The following is a 20032-nucleotide window of genomic DNA, read 5'->3' as shown; positions in this document are numbered from 1 at the left end:
GCTGAGCTAGACCTTTCTCTCTTATTATTTTTCTCTTTTTTCCTCAGGCTTTTTTCTTTTTTGGGAGGGAGGAAGGGATATAAGCTAACATATATGGGGGGGGGTCTCATGCTTTCTTCTTTCCTAGCTTACCTGGGACCATTATCCTTCCACCCCTGTGAAACATTAATATGATATGAAACAATGCTCTTCTGCCTCAGCCTCCGCAAGTGCTGGGATGATAAGCATATGGAGCTAAGCTCCGGTAGCTCACGCCTGTAATCCTAGCTACTCAGGAGGCTGAGATCTGAGGATTGCAGTTCGAAACCAGCCTGGGCAGAAAAGTCCCTGTAAGACTCTTTTCTCCAATTAACCACTCAAAAACGGTTGTGGCTCTAGTGGTAGAACTCTAGCCTTGAGCATAACAATGCTCAGGAACAGGGCACAGGCCAAGTTCAAGCCTCACAACTGACCAAACAACAACAACAACAACAAAACATATGGAATATACCTAGAGCCATTCTAATTATTTAATAAGGTAACAAGGATGGAGAAAAAAAAGCAAAATGGAAAACAAATGGAAACAAATAAGTTTATCTGTATTTCAATGGTCAATCTAATCACACTGAAGGGAAAAAATTTAAAACCTAACCCAGTTTACATATAGACACTGTATTTTGGGTAGCTCCCAAAGGCTCTATATACCAACACTATCCTCTAGTTAGGTTAGTTTTTCACAGTAGCATGAACTAACAATTACGAAAATTACTTAATGTGTAGTGTATGTGTGTGTGATATAAATAAATACACTGTGGCTAATGCAAGTCTGAGTAACATACAAATAGCCATTCTCCCTATCTCTGTGCTAAAAGGGCATAAAAGCACGTATTGGTGTCTAAACACAGATGAGACTGTGGTCTGAAGACTGAGGACTGAAGTCCTCAGGAAAAATAGATGACTCCATGAGTAGGTCAGAGAAGGATAAGAATAAAGTAATCCTGGAATATCATGTTGTACAAGTAAGTAAGGAAATGTTCAAATGATGGGAACATGTCAAATTATAAAAAGTCAACCAGCCTGAAGCAGTTCCCACAAAAGAAAGCTGAAGCAATTTACTGTTAGGGGACAATTGTACTGATGCTTTGGAAATAATCCAAGTCAATACTGGAACAAGTTATACAATAAAATAAAAACCTATGAGTTTGTAATTATATAAATAAATGAGGACTTACAAAGAAGGAGATGGCTCTTCCTTACAGAATGCCACCTAATAAGTACAAGGAACAATGGGATTTGAAAACTACTATTTGGTAACTAGCACAGTAGTAATTACTTTCAATAAGATCATAAACTAGCAGATTAAAAAAATGGATGACAAATGGTACTTACATAACCCAAGAGATATTAAGTACAAAGGGGAAGTGGTAATGGTGAAGAAACCTGGCAACTACCATCTTTTTTTCCCCATTTAAAAAAATATTATTTCTTTTTATTTGGTGCCTTTAACCACCTCTGTTATGAAATATATAAGTTGTTGCAAACTAAGGTTCACCTTACTCTTTAACACCCTTGAACTAATTGTTCTTTTCTTTTTTTAACATTTTAAAAAATTATTACTAGTAGTTGTACAAAGAAGTTCCCATTCTACAAAACAGTATATGAATACAAGGTATCTGACAACATTGGCAGCTACCATCCTAATTTATGAAGGTAGACAGATCTTGTGTTATGTGATCTTGAAAAGATGCATCAAAAAGGCCACAACATAGCTTACCTGGTATTCCTGCATAAAAGCAGATACACTGAATCTCAAAGTGAGAGGCACTGTAAAATAGAAGCCTGTGTGCTTCAAAATGTTAAAGTGCAGGCCCAGAGTTTATTCTCTAGTACTGCTCACTCTAGCCCCCAGCAAAAGTCAAAGAAACTGAAAACAAAATGAAAAACTAACTAGGTACTAATGTACATGAAAGGAAATCCAAGGCATAACAGGTAAATATGATAAAATAACTATATATGACAAGTGATCCTGAACTAGGTCCCTAGCCATCCCTGAGAAAAGACATTAGAGAACAGGCAAAATTTGAAATCTGAGTAAGATGTGTAAAATTAGATAATAGTACTGAATCAACATTAATTTCTTGATTTTGAATTAATTTGTATTTTGGTTATATGAGAGCACCTCTGAGGAAAAAACACCTAGTAATATTTAGGGATAAAAGTGCAATATGCCTTCAATTTTCCCTAAAAATGATTCAGGAAAAAGAATTATATGACAGAGAATGAAGAATAATAATGGAAATTATGATAGATCAGAAGTGTGACATGTACGGAGGTACTTACCACAGAAGGGCTGATATGGCCCCAGTTCTAAAGTGTACATTTAGAAGTGAGGAGAGGGTGCTAGGAAGTTGGTAGAGTGCTTGCCTCACATGCATGAGGTCCTGGGTTCAACTCCTCAGCACCACAAAAGCTGAAAAAACCTGGAAGTGTTGCTGTGGCTCAAGTGGTAGGGCGCTAGCCTTGAGCTGAAGAGCTGAGGGACAGCACCCAGGCCCAGAGTTCAGCCTCCAAAATGGACCAAAAAAAAAAAAAAAAAAAAGAAGTGAGGAGGGTGTGAGTTATAAAAGAGCTTCTTAAGGTGGCTCTTATTAACAGAGGAGATTCTGAACAGAGAAGAGGTAGGAAAGAAAGAAGTGGCAATGTTAGGGAAAAGAATGGGGAAATGGCAGCAAGCCCAGACTATTGGAAGAAAAGATTCGAGCCTTAAGGTAGTTGTTGGAAGTTCTTAAATTGTGAACTGAGGAGTTTGCTTATTTTGTAGGCACATAGATACTATCACAGGTTTACACTACAGATCTTAGTATTTACAAACAACTTATGAATGGTGGATAAAAAAAAAAAACACCTCTAGAACCATGATAGATGGTTTTGCCTGTAGAAATGATCACAGTATGAAATAAAATTGGTAAGCTAATAAGATGGCCCTCCTTGGCATAATTAGAATCCTGAATAACTAGGTCAGGAAGAAATACTAATATAATGAATTAATAATAGGACATGTTATCAAATAACACAAAAATAATGAAAGAAAAATATTTAATTTTCTTTCAATTGATTAATAACCAGACAAATTGTAATCTATTAACCAATATGCACACAGTTTTGCACATGGCCAGAAATGACTACTATCATGAGATACCTGGCCTTCATATTATCTGGATATTTAAAATCAATTCTCTAAAGGTAGTTTTAACACTACATTTAGACATCCAATTCTATAAACAAGGAGAAAAAAAGAACACCAGTATTTTATCCCATGCATTCAGTTTTAATTGAGGAACTGCGGAAGAGATAGTGGATATAAAACAAATCTTTCTTGGGCAATCTCTTGGATACAAACACTGTAATAACTTCTGTAATAGCAAAGAGAAATGAAGAGAAAACAGGTAAGAGTTATTTTCAACTAGTGCATTCAGGATAGGCCATATAGAGAACTGTTCTCCTAAATGGAAATAGCTGTTCTGCTCTGTACCATACAGGATTATAGACAAAATTTAAGAAAGCTAAAAATCCTTTTAAATAACACTTCCTTTAGCTTTAATCACAAATAATTGCCTCTTTTGGTGCTAATGAATATAAGCACTACAGAACAGAATGCAATTCTGCTAGTTCATTCAGGGTAATGGCTTTGTGAGCTAGTGACACTGAAGAGAGATCTAGTCTCAATTTCCTAGAGTACAATAACTAAGCAGCAGTAAAATTTTCACTTGAGGAAGATTTTCTAACCTATGTAAATAGAAATGGGAACACTCATTATCTATTGATAACAACAACAAAGTAAGTTAAATAAAGTTTTATATGTTACTGTTTCCTGTAACAGCCATCAGCTCCCTGGATCATGAAAGTAAATAAAGCATTTCACTTACTGAAATCAATGAGAAACCGTCCAAATCCTTGCCTTTGGTGCTGGGGCATGATCATTATGCAGGAGACATTATACTTCTGCTGGCAAAGCTTTTCCTAAGGGAAGGAGAAACAGATCAAGTGTGTCAGAGCTCTGCTGAAGTGGGCAATTCCCTGCACCTGCCAGTGTCCTTGCAAACTAGTTCACTAAGGTAAACCAGTGGGCTAGGTCAGATCTAGCAGAATAATCCTTGTGTGGTCATCAATCAAGCCATTACTTAATAACACATTATCTATTCTAGGCATGCTTTTCAATTACAGAATATGAATAATGAATCGAAATATGAACCAAACAAAATATAGGCAGTATGGAGGAAAAGCTTTTCCAGTTCACAAACCATGGGAGATAGCAAAAGTACCATCTAGAGAGTTACTTAGTGGATAAGATTTAGCTAGCAACCCCGCTAAACAATAATTTACTATTCTTCAGTAGTAACCTATCTTCTGCCTGTGAGCAAATGCCCCAGTGAAACTAAAATAGTAGGTATGTGGGTAGATATACACAAATACATTTCTCCTGTGAATAAGAAGTCAAAGTGAGAAGCTAGAAAGATAATGAATCTGCATTTCAAAGTAGGAAAACAAAACAAAACAGACAACAAGAAACCCCAAAGCCTCCAAACAAAATTGAGACCAAAAATATTACCAGCAGTTTGAAACCAGGAGAAAAACGGAGTAGAATATGGTGAGAAAAAGTTCTAAGAATCTAAGTTCACAGTTTTCACAGGATGTGGCACCAGGACAGCAATATTTTATTCAGAGTACACAGAAGCTGCCAACCTACACAAAGAAGATCTAGAAAAGGCTTTTGAGGATGTGAATACTCTGGCTAAATACAAACCACAAATGAGCTTGACCACAAATGGACACAACTACATCAAAGAGTTACTTCAGAACACCCAGCTCTGTAATGAACTTATTTGAAAATCATAGGAAATGCTCGTGAAAAAATCCTACAGGGAAGAATTAAATATTTCTTTGTGAAAAAGATGAGCTCCCAACTTTTACATTTTTGTAGTTGTCTGTGGAGCCTATTAAACATATGCAGAGAAGACCCAGGTGCCAGTGAATCATGTCTGTAATCGTAGCTACTTGGGAAGCTAAAACAGGGAAGATTTCCATTTTAGGCCAGCCTGGGCATACATGCGAGATTCCAATAGCTGGGCACAGGTGTATGCATCTGGAAGGCAGAGACTGGGAGAATCACATAAGGCCAATGTGGGCAGACAAGGCTGTGAGAAACTACCTCAACAGAAGCTGGGCATGGTGGCACGTAACTGTCATATCAGGAAGCTGAAATAGATGGATCATGGGCTAGGCAGGCACCCTAGACAAGAAGCAAGAACCAGTGCAGGGGCTGGGAAGGTGGCTCAGTGGTAGAGTGCTTGCCTTGCATGCATGAGGCCCTGGGTTCGATTCCTCAGCACCACATAAGCAAAAAGAAAAAAGCCGGAAGTGGCGATGTGGCTCAAGTGGTAGAGTGCTAGCCTTGAGCTGAAGAGCTGAGGGACAGTGCCCAGGCCAAGAGTTCAGGCCCCACAACCGGACTGCCCCCCCAACCCCCCCAAAAAAGGAAATAAACCAGTGCAAAGGAGAGGAGTGCAGGGTCTAGTCAAGGCGATGAAACTCAAGTGGTAAATACTAGGCAAGATCAAGGCCTTGAGTTCAAATCCCAGTACTGACCAAAAATGGGGAAGGGGGAAGAGTAAGAATGAGTCCATTTGCTTTCACTGAATGTGCATATCAGATAATCAAAATTGTTTTGTAAGGTTAGACATAGATGTTTATCTAAAACAGAGATGTAAAAAGAATTTATCCTTGATGACATGTTCTTTCTTGTCTAGAATTAATTCCATCTAAGGGGTTTTGAAATCCAATTCAACATCCTCTTAACCTTTCTTTACCACGTTACTAACACTAAATTGCGTGTAATGTACCTTTTAAAGATTTTTTTTTTCAATACTATACCACTTAAAACTCAAAAGTAAGGAAGGAAAGTAAATGCTGCCATACTATAAAACTTTGAATCCCAGCTATTCAGAAAAAGTTATCGAGACCTTATCTTAAACAAACCAGGTATGCTAGTACACTCTTGTAATCTGTTATGAGGCAGGAAGAGGTAGGAGGATTGTGGTCTGATGTCAGCCTGAGTAAAAACATGATACTGCCTAACAAGTAAACTAAACACCACCAATATCAAATGTCCTGAAGGATATCATGAATGAATATCCTTCATAAACTGTGATATATAGACTTTGAAAATAAACGATCAGTTTCTGGAATAAAAAACAAACAAACAATAAGGTATGGGAGTATGATTCAATTGGGAGAGCAAGCTTGGGGTCCTGAGTTCAAACTGCAGTACCACTTTATCTAACTCATTCACTCACTCACATCTGATCTTTACAAACTTACATAAAAGCTAAGGTCTTTTTGCAAATTTAATAAATTTCCTATTTACTGTTTTATTCTGTTAATCCTCTGACATTTTTTCAGTCTATACTATCTAGATTAACTTTCTTCTTTTCCATTTAGAAGTTTAATCATATATCTATATTAAAACATTGAGGCAGCTTCCCATGAATGCTATTACTGATTTCTGTTTATGGTCTCTTAAATTTAGAGTGACTTTTATTAACACACACACACGCACGCACGCACGCACGCACACACGCACGCACGCACGCACCCTATTTTTGATCCTCTGTGAAACTGGCTCTTCTATAAAGCATTTGATTTACATTATGGAAAAACATTTAATGAATCAATTATGATTTAATAAGTTACTTATCACCTAATATGTAAAACTACATCTTAACATAAATGAAGTACAGGGTTTGGATTATATACCTTGTTCACAATTACCAGCTCTGTTTATGTAACCATGTCCTCAAGTATCAAGGTCATTATCAGGTAAACATTTCCTAACTCAGTTCTTCTTTTTGCATAAGTTATTGTTTTTGAGCAGAAAGATGTAAGAGAACTGCTCTGAACTGGAAAAAAAGGTAAGTTATTGCCTATAACAAAAGGGCTTCCTTGTGGTACTGAGTAGAGATAGATATGTTTTCTAAAGCTGAGGCTTCTTTTGAACATAAAACAATAGCACAGAGAATAAGAGACAAAAGTATAAAACTTGTCTTCCATCAACTTCACTACCCAAACACCAATGTTCTAAACACACTGGAATCTTGCTGACCACAGGAGGAAGGCCTTGTGGAGAAAGAAGGAACTCATATAGACAAGTACAACATTACACTGAAAGCTTCATGTTGACACCACTTGAGGAGCAGGAGAATAAACTTTAACATTTAGAAAATTGAAGATGCTAGGTGGTCTGCAAGGCAGCAAATACAATGTCATCTGATGCTAACAGTCTGCAAGGCACACAGTGCTGAGGTCTTTTACACTCTTTCTTAGGCATCATGTTTTTTTGTTTTTGTTTTTTTCTTTCTAAAGGAGCTCTGAACAAGAAGCTATGCTTTTCAGAAACATGTGCCACTTATTCAAATTATAGCCATACCAAAAAAAAGCCCTGTTTAAAGAATTGGGCTCCACTAAAAACATTTCAAAAAAGAAAATAAAGGTCATGCTGGCTCTTGTTTTACCTTAGAGAAGTATCCAACCAGATGACAGCCTTTTTCATCATTTTTTGTAAGGACATAAAAAAGGAATGGCTCGACATCATAATACAATGTTTTGTGGTCCAGGAAGAGCTTGGCTAACAAGCAAAGGTTTTGGCAATAAATTTTGCTCATATTCCCATCAACCTGGTAAAAAAAGAAACAGACAACATCATTTAACATAAAAATATCCCTCAATTTAAAATTGTTTCTTCTATATGGCATTGGAGAAAGTACATAATTTTATTTCATAAAGTCTTATATAGAGAGATTAAAACACTACATTAAACAAGGGCAGAGTGAACCAGAACAGCTGTCACTTAGCAAATAAAAATTCTGCTTTTGTCTTAAATTAGGGCAAACTTAAGGCATCTTAAATTTCTTGACAGGCTATCTAAAGAAAGGATAAACTACCAGAGTAGTAATTTTTATTTGCAATTTATTATACCTTAAAATAACCAGTCACATCTTTTCTTTTTCATTTGAACCAAATAAATGTCAATTAAAAATGTAAACAAATCAATTTACTTCTCAAATATGTTACACTTTTATGTTGTTTTCAGAAGAGCTTCAAATAAAAAGATACTGTATTTATTCTGATTCCTCAGAAATGTGGCTTTGCAAAAACAGATTCCATTTTGGTTTTATCCTAAGTATCATTCATTTTAAATATAATTGGAAAAGATACAATTTCTATGTTGGGATTACTTACAGTGGATGTGAGATGAATTTCAACCTACAATGGGTAACGATTACAGTCTACTTCTCTTCAAAATAAAGGAATCAAGCTGTGATACTGATGGCTATAGACAGGAGGCTAGGCACACATGCCAATTTCTTTGATCAAATGTAGTTACTTGTTGAAAACAGAAAGCACAGCAGATTCCCTAGCACTTTTTTTTTTTTTAAAGGGGAAATGGGTATTTGCTAACCAGAGCTCTTTAACAGCGAACTTGACCATTCTTGAGTCTCCTGTGGACCATATGGGTTCTCATATTGCACAAATTATTTTTAGACTTCATCTAACCATTTCCCTTAGATGAAACCTAGGTCCCACACATAGCAACATAATCAAATATGGCACCAGGCACAGACAATACAATTCTCTCTTTAATTAAAGGAAGTTGCTATGTATTTGGAAGTATGGTCCTTTTGGAAATAGTAGTATATTACAAAAAAGAAAGATATAAGTAAAATTCTGGCCAGTTATGAACTCTAATATAAGGAAGAGAAAAAGAGAAGATAGGAAAGTAGAAACCTGTGATTTTTCTTTTCTTGTTTTATAAATCACTCTTATTCTAAGAGAAAAGTATTCCTCAAAATACTAGCAGTTCTAGCTCCTTTTTATTTTTTTATTTTTATTTTTTAAAGTACCAGTCCTGGGGCTTGAATTCAGGGTCTGGGTGCTTTCCCTGAGCTCAAGGCTAGAGCTCTACCACTTGAGCTCCAGCTCCGGTTATCTAGAATTATAGGCATGAATCCAACTCCTTTATCATATTAGGAAATCGGACAAATCTGTGTCTGAACCCTTTTCACATGCCCTCCAAGAGCAGCCCATTGTCACACACGTAACAAGATTGTTTTGCTCCTGAGAAGACTCCCTGGGTTTATGAAAGCTTCAACCTCACAGGCGACTCATGCTGATTTACTTAATAATTACTTAAGGCGAACAGTATATTTTGTCTTTTAGGAAACAATGAAACAGCCATTTCAATTTAATTTTTGTTAGGAGAATCTAAAATATCAAGGCAGGAGCCAACAGGGAAGTTGCCCTTAATTCAGCTTTAACTTAGAACTATATGCCTCAACTAGTTGGGGTGGGCTAACCAGCATTCCATTATTAATAACAGGAAGGTCAGTCAATGTGTATGTAGCTAGCTTTCCCTTGAGCCCAGTGGTTCTCAGAGGAAGTGACTTTGTTCCCCAGGGTACTTTTGATTATGTGTAGTGGAACTTTTGTTTTGGTTGACATAACTGTAAGCATCTGGTGGGTATAGGATAGGGATGCTGCTATACATCTTACAATGTACCTCATAGCACTTATGATGATCCATTATCCATCGAGAAATGTTAGTAGTGTCCAGGCTGGAAAAACCCTGTGACCAGCCCTTAATAAGAGTGAATCCTTAACCCTCCCACCAAGAAAACGCTTCTTTGTTTAAACTAACCCCTTCACCCAAAGAAGTATGATATAACTACGAGTAGGCATTTACAGAACAAAACAAATACAAAAAACCCACAGCTGGAGTTTTTTTGTGTTCTCTGAGCAGTCTTAGGGAAAAGAACCTAGCGGGCCCCAAACTAAGAGAGGGAACCTGGCTCATGTGAGAAACTCAAAACCTTTCTATTATCATCCACAATGGCAAGGCACAACAAGCCAGAGACAAAGAGAACTGTGGAGCTGAAAAATAAGTTTTAGCTCCAAGAATTCTGAAAAAGAGAACCCTAAGGTAGAACTGTGTTTCAGAGAAAGACAGCATCATGACTATTGTACCAAAATGGGTAATGAAAGGAAAGGAGGACACAATGGAAGTATCCATCTAGAATAAACATTATGAAGGAGAGAAGATAGATGTCCTGCAAACACACAATAACAGGAAAGAAGACATCATGTCTTCAAGGTACAACTGACTCAGCTACAACTGACTCCTTGAAACTGATAACAGAAACATGATTAACAATGAAGCTATAGAAGCGAAGACCTTCTGCTACTAAATCAATTCTAAAAACACAAAATATCTTCAATAAACCTAAAAATGACAGACATATGGCCACAAGGGGTTCCTGTGAACAGCAAAAGTTCTCCAAGGATGGCCAGCCACCTAGACTGGGGGTGGGAGGACAGTCCCAACATCTGCTAGGGTCTCACCAAAAGGATTATCTACCCTGCCAAGAACTGCATGGAAACACAGGTGGTTGTGTACTGAGGAGATATGCACAGCTGTTCAATTCCCTGGAAGAGTGAGCACCTGCCAGACATTGGCTTGAGCTGCTGAACAAAGCTAATTTCTCTTGCCAAAGAAAATGAAATTTACAAACACCAAGGAGATCATAAATTCACTGGTAAATGTATCTGGTGTAGATAGGGACTGGGGAAGACACCCCACTCCACCCCCAAGTTAATGTAATGAAGTAAGGTGTCTTCCTCAATCTTTTTGAGGAAGATTGAGGCTGCTTGATATGGCTAGACATTCTAAAACATGACGTGTCAAAATTAAATATTCTTTGTAGTCACAAATCAACAGTATACAGTCAACAACTAGAACTGAGATTAGCTGAGATTTTTGTTTACACATGCTTACCTCAAATACTGAAAGGTCTTTCCTTCGGTAAATTTCATTTGCTGGAGGATGAAACCATCCACACTTCTTTGAGTGTCTTAGCAAAATATTTTTACTTCTCATATATTTAAGACAGAATTCACACAGGTAAAGCTTTGGTAATCTGTTAAAATTTAAAAGTCAAAGGATCTGTGAAATTGATTATAGTGTTCAAGGGAGGAAATTAAATATTATTTGATTTCCCCTAGGACATAAAAGCCTTGGAAAATATTTGAAATAGTTTTAAAAAAATAAAAGAAGGAGCTGGGAGCTGGTGGCTCATGCCTGTAATCCTAGCTACTCAGGAGGCTAAGATCTGAGAATCTCAGTTCAAAGCCAGCCTGGGAAAGAAGTCCGTGAGACTCTTCTCTCCAATAAACCACCAGAAAGCCAGGAGTAGTGATGTGGCTCAAGTGGTAGAGCGCTAGCTTTGAGCTGAAGAGCTCAGGGACAGTGCCCAGGCTTAGAGTTCAAACCCTATGACTGACAAAAAAACACACACAACAACCAATAAATAAATAAAGGAAAGGAGCAAAGGGTCTCCTTAGGCTACCTACCTCAGTTACTTTTTTATCTTCTACTTCTGCTAACTTTCCATAAAATACTTGAGAATAAAATGTCAGAAATTAGAAATAAAATTCACAACCTCATTAGAAAAATGGGTGGGAAAAAGGCAAGTACAGAAGAACCCTACCAAGCATTTTATAACAGGTATTTTTTATAAGGACTTAGTTTCATAAAACTAACATTTTCCCTATTCACCAAAGATAGAGAGCATAATCTGGAAGTTCCAAAGCCAAATTTATAATGCTGTGCAACAAAAGAGTATAAAAAATTTGCACAGAACAAATGCAAGAAATTTACACTATTTTTAAATTTCGAAATGCGTGGCAGCTGGGTGCTGGTGGCTCACACCTGTCATCCTCACTACTCAGGAGGCCAAGATCTGAGGACTGCCGTTCAAAGCCAGCCCTAGCACGAAAGTCAGTGAGACTCTTATCTCCAATAAACTATTTAAAAAAAAAACAACCCAGAAGTAGAGCTGTGGCTCAAGTGGTAGAGCACTAACACTGTAAAAGGAGTTCAGGGACAGTGCCCAGGCCCTGAATTCAAGCCCTAAGATCTTTTATAAAAAACAAGAAAAAAAGTTGGGTAAGGTAATCATTTCATAAGTACTTAAAATTGACTACCAAAATTTATGTCCTAGAATTCCTGCTTTAGAATTGAGAATTTTCCTTTCTTACACAGACTGCCAGACTCATTCTATTACCTTGCATATTCCTGTGGGTAAGGCGAGGAGTACCAGGTTTGGATTTCGTATTTCCCAAATTCTATTACAGAAGGGTACCGACCACAGTCTTCCACTCCACTTTCACACTCAATTTTCTGACACACAGAGAAAAGAAATATGATAAAATACAAATATGAAGAGGATATACTTTACTTACACTTAATTAGTAACCTCTTATCAAAATCTATCAAGATCAGAACACTAATCACAATTACGAATTTTCATGTTGAAAACACACTACAGCCGTGTGCCGGTGACTCATACCTGTAATCCTAGCTACTTAGTAGGCTGAGATCTGAGGATTGTGGTTTGAAGCCTGCCTAGACAGGAAAGTCTTTGAGACTATCTCCAATAAACTATTCAGAAAAAGCCTGAAGTGGCACTGTGACTAGCCTTGAGCAAAAGAAGCTCAGGGTCAGAGCCCAGGCCCAGAGTTCAAGCCCCAGGCCAGACAAAAAACAAAACGCCCAAAATACCCTTGTGAAATAATAATCATCATTGTGTTAGGACATATCCTAACAACATGACAAGCATGAAGTGCGACATAAATTCACATAAATATCTACAGAATTGCATCCCACAATCTGGCATCATGTATTATAAGATCATGTAAAATTTCAGCTCTGGGGGATAGAGATTCAGCTTGACCATATCACACCAGCCTAGTAAGGTCAAAGCCCTGAGTTCAAACCTGAGTATAGGATGAGGGGAAGATCTTTGATTGCCTGATTCACTGAGTTAGGCCCAGTGTCTACTACAGCACCTTAACACAGAACAAGAAATATTTCTTTCTGTTTTGTTTTCCTGCCAGTACTGGGACTTGAACTCAGGGCCAGAGTACCCTTCCTTAGCTTTTTCACTAAATGCTAGCAACTCTACCACTTGAGCCACACTTGTACTTTTCTGCAAGGGCTAGTTTGCAACCACAGTCCTCAGAGCTCAGCCTCTTGATTAGCTAGGATTACAGGCATGAGCCACTGGCATCTAGCTAAGAAATAGTTCTTGGGACAAAAAAAAAAAAAAAAAAGAGCATCCAAATCCAGCTTTTTCATGTCAGAATGCAAGGCCTTTGGATATTGAATTATTTCTCATCATCTTTATACATGAAGGTCAGAAGAAAAAAAAAACCAGCATGTTTAAGGACTTTTAGCTCTCAATGGTTGGGAGGAAACTGGTGTTACTCTTAGCTTAAGGGCAATCAATACACACAGTATCTTGTTAGGGCAGAATGATGACTAGAAATACCCAATAGCTCCTAAGATAAAAATCACAAGAAGTTTTTAGCCTAAGTGGATTTAAAAAAAAAAGAAATTAATAAACTTATAAGCCTACTCCAGACAATACTGTCCAAAGGCTACTGACATGAGAAATTCACAATCCTAAAAAAATTGCCTTGGAGAAGTCTAATGTTTGGGTGACAACTAAAACAGAGCTGAGAATTTAAATGAGATCATTAAATTACTAGACACTGAAAAGAAAAATGATTTCAACTGATCAGGAAGCACAATATTGCTTTCATCAATGCCAAAGAGTTAAAAATATCAGACATTTTTCATATGACTGGCCATCTGTGTCTGAAACAGCATCAGTAAAGTGAAAAGTGATGTTCTTTTTGGTAACTATTTTAAGTTGTTTTCTAAGTTCTGGCAAAAATAATCAGAGATTGATTTCTTCTTACCTAAAAATGTTAGGATCTTGGTTACATTTTGTTTTGTAGTCTCCTTCAGCTAGCATTATCCTGACCCACTTTGTGAGACCAACTGAGTCCTTTTCTACTTTGAGAGCACTCTGATGTTATGGCTTTTAGATGTAGAGTCAACAAAAAATGGGCATGGCAGGGAGGGAGGAGTTGAAAAGGTGGGGAGGGAAGGGATAGTAGGGGAAAAACAAAGGAGGAGGTAACAATGCTCAATAGGAAATGTACTCATTACCTTACTCATGTAACTGTAACCCCTCTGTGTACAGTATCTTTACAATAAAAAACATTTTAAAAAAGGGCATAACATAGAACCAGAAAGAACATTGACACAGAGGGGGCATGCTCTGTATTATAACTAGCACAGTAATTTCACACTAACAGTTACAAGCCAACTATTACTCATGTATTATAATGTTCTGGCTAAGCCTTACCTCCCAAGACAGTTCCTGGGCTTGCTTAAAAACATCCAAATCCTCTTCAGTAACGACGTCCTTGTTTCCAATCACATTTACATCTGTACTTTCTTGTTTGATGCTTATTTTAATTTCAGTATCTGTCATTTAAAACCAGCAGAAAGTGCATTCACTGACTTGAATCATGAGTAACCACCATCTTATTACCAAATGGTACCAAATCAGCATAGTGGGCAAGCAGGGATCTCCTCTTCCTTTTTGAGCTTTATAAGATTCTAAAGCTAAGCACTGCCCCAAAATCCAGCAGTATCATTTCCCTACTATACTCAAACTTGTATTTGAATTTTTCACTGTCATCTTTTTTTTTTAAATAACTTTAACAAATACATGAGAGAAAGAGCAATACAATGCAAAATAATATTTTCAACCCATATTAGAAGTTACATCAATGTCTAGTTACAGTATTCCCATGATCAGTTCTGAAATCATAAAATCTACCAAGTTGTCCAAATGATACATTTTAGTTTTCTGTTGTATAAAGGGGAGCAAATGTAATAGGCCAATTTGTTCAATGAAATTAGTTTCCTCCCTAAGGTGGATACACACACAGATACACACAAATCCAACACACACTTCACAGAATCACAGATCAGGCTTTGTTGAGACAGAAGCAAGATGAACTTTGTCATGGGAGAGCAATGGAGCAGAGGGAGATGAAGAGCTGTAATACCCCTGTTGAAAGCACTAACAGCACACACCAAAAGGCACTGTGGCCGAAGAGGCAGCATGGGCGAGAACGTGGCAGAAGCATGACAGTGGCTACTCATGCGGGACTACAAAGCCATAAGCAACACTATGAAGGCATCTGGGGGTCCTAGTGTTACTACGAATGGAAATAAATAGTAAAAGGTGGGAGAGTATTAGTTAGAAAAACATTTTAGAGGTTTAGTCAGCATTAGGAAAAGGTCAGTTTCATTGCTTCTGTATGAAAGTGAAGTGAGAACAAGAGAAATAGCTAGAACCTATGTGACAAATAGGAATTGATTGATTGATTGATTTGGGGGGTTGGGGAGAAAGGGACGGGGCGCAGGTTTGGTTGGAGCTTTGACCTTTTGCTTACCATCATCCTGATCAGGTTTAATCCTTCCGTCTGTCAAGCTCCCCTTCCCTGGTGAGGGGGTCCCCATCTGAGGGGTCACTTTATATTTTAATCTGCCTAGCATCCTGTGCTTTTTAAGAAAAGTTGTTCGCTTGAAGTGAGCAATTGCTTTAAAAATACGTCCTCTAGCCATCCCCCAGCTAGAGGAGGAGGAGTGAGAAAGAAACCTACTTCTAATATCTCTTTTTCCAAAGAAATGGGCTTTAGATTTTGCCGTAGAAGAGAATTCAGTTTTACGACGCATACGCTTGGGTGGTGCATAACTTGGGTGTCCCTTTTTTCGAGACTGTCCCTGAGTGGTATAAATATGAGAAAGTCCATCAAAGAGTGCCTTCAGCTGGCTGTTATTAGTGAGACCGCTAAAGGAGGGCACACTGGACTGGCTGGAAGAACTCTGGGGAGAGGTAGAAGAAGTGGAAGTGCTGGATTTTTGCGAATTGGGGCTCTGACCAGAGACAGGGGCGGGGGGTGGAAGTGAAGAAGGTGGAGGTTTTAGCTTTTGTGTGGTACCTGTAGCCAACACATGAGAAGTGCATGACTGTTTCTGAGAGACCTTTTTCCTTGGACGATAGTGCTTGGAAAAGTCTATTATTTCCCCTCGTGATCTGCGACCATCAGGTGATGGTGTAAAAAACTTAGTAAGGCCATCAATGAGCCCTTTGGTTTTCTTGTTAACTTTAAGTGTAGAGGCAGAAATGTAGGTGGAGGTGGTGGTGATTTTGGTGGTGGCACCAGGCCGAGTGGGGTCTGTAACAGCCAATCTGCTGCTTGAGTCCTTCCCAGATGCAGCATGACCAGATGAAGGTGTGGTACAGACTTTAGTCTTTTGACCCCTACCAGGTGACCCCCTTCCTGTGAATGCATTCATGGATCCTTCATCACTGGTTACAGACCTAGGCAAAAATTTAGAGAATAGTATCAGCATTTAATAATAGAATTATAAAGGTATCTAAAAACAAATTTATCGCAACTATATGCATAGTCAATGTGCTTAAACTTCAGAAACTGAATTGTCATTTGAAGAACTGTGTATGTGTGTGCACGTGTATGTGTATTTGTGCCACCACCTAGATGTTTCTTAGCTGAAAAAGCTAACAGCAACTATATTTGCATGTCATGATACTCCCAGGGACCATCCAACCTTCTAGAAGAATCCATGTGAACCTGAGGGCAGTATAAGGAAGGAACATTTTGGAGAGACTAATAAGAACACTCAATACTTTCATTATAGTTCAAGAAAAGTCAGCTATTCCCTGTGTTGTCACAAGTAATTATGAATTCCTGAAATGTCTTTTTTTAAGTTTTAGAGGAAGTAAGTCATATGTGTTATCCAGAAGCTAAAGACTAAGCTTATCTAAATTCTAATTAAAAGAAATTTTGAACTCAATGTGGAATTTATATAAGTAATATTTGGGTATGTCTATAAATTTGTACTTAAAAAGATACTCCTTCTTCTGAACAACTTATGCTTAGACTGACAAGATAGCCTATAATGCTCTTTCAGGAGAGAAGACAATTAATTACAGCATCAAATACTGCTAAAAAAAGGACAACAATAGCAAAAAACTGAAGAAATGATTAAAGAAAAGCTACAGCGGGTCAGACATGACATGGAAAGTCTGGTGAAGAAGCAGCACATTTACCATAGTCATTATCAGACACCTGGCATCAGACTCTTGCCCAAGGTTCTGACTGATATTTGCCTCTGGATTGTTCTGGAGGTCACTCCACTTACATAGCTGCCTGCATGAATTACAGCTGCTGGTCTGCACCTCAGACCAGTGGGAGGGAAGCTTTCTACACTGCAGTAGAATTTTATACAATAGAAACATGGGCATGTGAATTATGACAATGCTGGGACCCAAGAATGCACTTTCAAAATCATCAGTTTAGCTGAAGACTAATATGGAGAAATGGAAGCCTGAAAATGATATGGTATTGAACCTTTTAAATATCTTAAGTAATCACAAATAGAAGAACACATTTTAGTGGTTATCTCCAATACAAGCTTTAATGAACCAGCTTCTTTGAAGCTCATTTGAGGTGGTTAAACTGCTAGGAAATCGATCTGCCAGATGACAACTGGATCCCTGAACATGGATCCCTAGTGTCACCAGAAGACACATCAAATATCTCATCTAGGCTAAAATTTTGTATCAGAATGCTACATTCAAACTGTATCTGGAATCCATTGTCTAGAAAGGATAATATGCTTAGAAAGCATGCAAAAGAGAAAACTCCCTAGACTGTCTTAAAAATTCCTAAGTTCAAAGGACAATGTTAGACAAACAAAAAATTAGGATTGGTGCCAGATGCAATTTTCAGCTGTGGCCTTTCTTAGAAAGTTTATATTGTACTTCTTTTTTTTTTTTTTAATTGGGTTCTGCGGATATAGTCTCAATTTAAGAACAATGCTTATATAGGATGAATGTAAAAATACCTAATTTCTACTTCAAATGATACTAATATGAAAAATCCTATGCATAAATGTTTTATGCTTATCTCAAGAAATTAACATTTAAGTTTCACAGAAAAGTCAAGAAAGGAACCTGCATTTCCTCTTTCTCCTTTGGGATATAAAGTAGAGGAGGACACTACTTTTCTGAGAACAGCTGAACTAACTACTTCAGATACAACTTGGGGAAAAGAATAAGTAAGTAAGACTCCATAGTGTGCAAGGAGGGTGAAAAACTATTCATTTCTAAAGCACAATGCCTCTTTCACTAAGCGTAAAGAGAGAACGTGTCAATCGAATGACAGAACTGATAGAAGCTGATTGATTTCTAAATACCTTTGTATACTCTATAAAGGTAAAAATATAGCAATTTAATTTTTTATCTTTAAACTTTTCCAACTAACTCCTGCTAAATGGGTGTCAGTGGCATTTATATATCTACAGCATAGATAAAAAAAACTATCACAGAAGATTTGCAGGCCACTATAAATATATGGCTTTCTGTGTGTCTGTATACATGTACACTTTGCAAATGGCCCTAACTCATCTGCAGGTTTCTCAGACATTACTATTTTGGAAAAGTGGTAATACTATGAGCATTGGAAAAGAGAGGTATTTTCCAAAATGTTATCTGTATCAAGAAGATTCACTATAGAAATGTATGGACAAATTCGTCTCATTTTAAAATGCCTATGAAAATATTTACGTAATTGAGATCTTCTAATACTCAGCCAGTAATAAAGTAGGATGAACGATTCTTTCCAAGTCTTACATTCTGCTTCCATCCTGTTGCTTGAAAAAAATGTCACTCAGTATCACAACTACTACCAAGAGAAAACCCCAAAATGCCAATTGTAAGTAAAAGCAATTTTTCAAAAAAAATTCTACAGTTTATTCAAAAGAAGAAATATTCTTCATTCCTTGCGTTTGGAAAAATGATGTTAAAAGTCTAATGGAATCTAAGGAGCTGTTGTTACTTCCATTTTAAACCCAACATAAAAGATTTCTTTTGATAGGATCTCAACCTACAACAATCGTTGCTTTAATTTATTTTTCGGTCGTCCAATGGGTTTTGCATAACGTCGTTTTATTTGTGCAGCTTTCTCATGAAGTAGTTTTCTTCCCTTTTTCTTTGGTCTGCAGACTTGGCAAATCCACATCCCTAAATTAAAATATATATGAGAAAAATACTTTAATGTTTCATTTAGAAGATGTTAAATATAAACTGCAGCTGCACAAGGATACCTATTTGCAGAACTTTACTCTGGAAAATGGTAGAGTACTGGTGGCTCACCCCTGTAATCCTAGCTACTAAGGAAATTGAGATCTGAGGATCATGGTTCAAAGCCAGCTCAGCCAAGAAAATCTGAGACTCTTAATCTCCACTACACTACCAAAAAAGCTGAAAGTGGAGTTCTAGTTCAAGTGGTAGAGCTATAGCTTTGAGCAAAAGAAGCTAAAGGACAGCATCCAAGCCTGAGTTCAAGCCACAGGACTAGTACATGAGTGTGCACACACACACACACACACACACACACGCACACACGCACGCACGCACAAGCCCTACCCAAAAAACTATAAAAAAAAGTCCTCAAGAAGATATCACTAAAGGTCAATGTTCCCAGAGTCAAGATGTTGAATGTAAAGGCTGTCCCCATCTAGAACCCTTCCCTATAGCTATTTCTAATGTGGAATATTCCTACCACCATATAAACACACATGGAAAACATCCTCCTATCTTTTTATTTAGGGTAGACATTTTCAAAGCAATTTTTGGAACATGTAGGACAAAATATTTGTTTCATCACTATTCTCTGGAGATGTGCAATACTGAAATGATTGTCATTTTAAAATTAAAATGTATAAAGCCGGGCACTGGTGGCTCACACCTGTAATCCTAGCTAGTCAGGAGGCTGAGATCTGAGGATCACAATTCAAAGCCATCCGAGGCAGGAAAGACCGTGACATTCCTATCTCCAATAAACCACCATAAAACCAGAAGTGGCGCTGTAGCTCAAGTGGTCGAGTGGTCGCCTTGAGCTGAAGAGCTGAGGGACAGTGCCCAAGCCCAGAGTTCAAGCCCCACAACCAACCAAAAAAAAAAAAAATAATAATAATAAATTAAATTAAAAT

At 37.6% G+C, this 20032-nt stretch overlaps 1 protein-coding gene across 7 annotated transcripts in view; it reads right to left on the bottom strand.

Annotated features, from left to right (window-relative positions):
* The window catches only part of Kat6b (lysine acetyltransferase 6B), a 172826-nt gene that overhangs the window by 29000 nt on the left and 123794 nt on the right, over positions 1-20032 (bottom strand). For 5 of the 7 annotated variants that reach the window (XM_070020641.1, XM_070020640.1, XM_070020638.1 and 2 more), the window contains 7 exons: positions 18929-19061; positions 15406-16337; positions 14304-14425; positions 12153-12268; positions 10865-11006; positions 7548-7709; positions 3906-3999 (listed from right to left, as the gene is read on the bottom strand). In XM_070020641.1, coding sequence (XP_069876742.1) covers positions 3906-3999; positions 7548-7709; positions 10865-11006; positions 12153-12268; positions 14304-14425; positions 15406-16337; positions 18929-19061 — 1701 coding nt within the window. The remainder of the gene's footprint in view (positions 1-3905; positions 4000-7547; positions 7710-10864; positions 11007-12152; positions 12269-14303; positions 14426-15405; positions 16338-18928; positions 19062-20032) is intronic. The other 2 variants (XM_070020643.1, XM_070020644.1) reach the window with 2 other exon arrangements.

The sequence above is a fragment of the Dipodomys merriami genome, unplaced genomic scaffold (genome assembly GCF_024711535.1).
Source record: "Dipodomys merriami isolate MVZ:Mamm:240054 unplaced genomic scaffold, mDipMer1.0.p SCAF_14, whole genome shotgun sequence".
In the NCBI taxonomy this organism is placed as follows: Eukaryota; Metazoa; Chordata; class Mammalia; order Rodentia; family Heteromyidae; genus Dipodomys; species Dipodomys merriami.
This window is presented reverse-complemented; position numbering and strand designations above follow the sequence as displayed.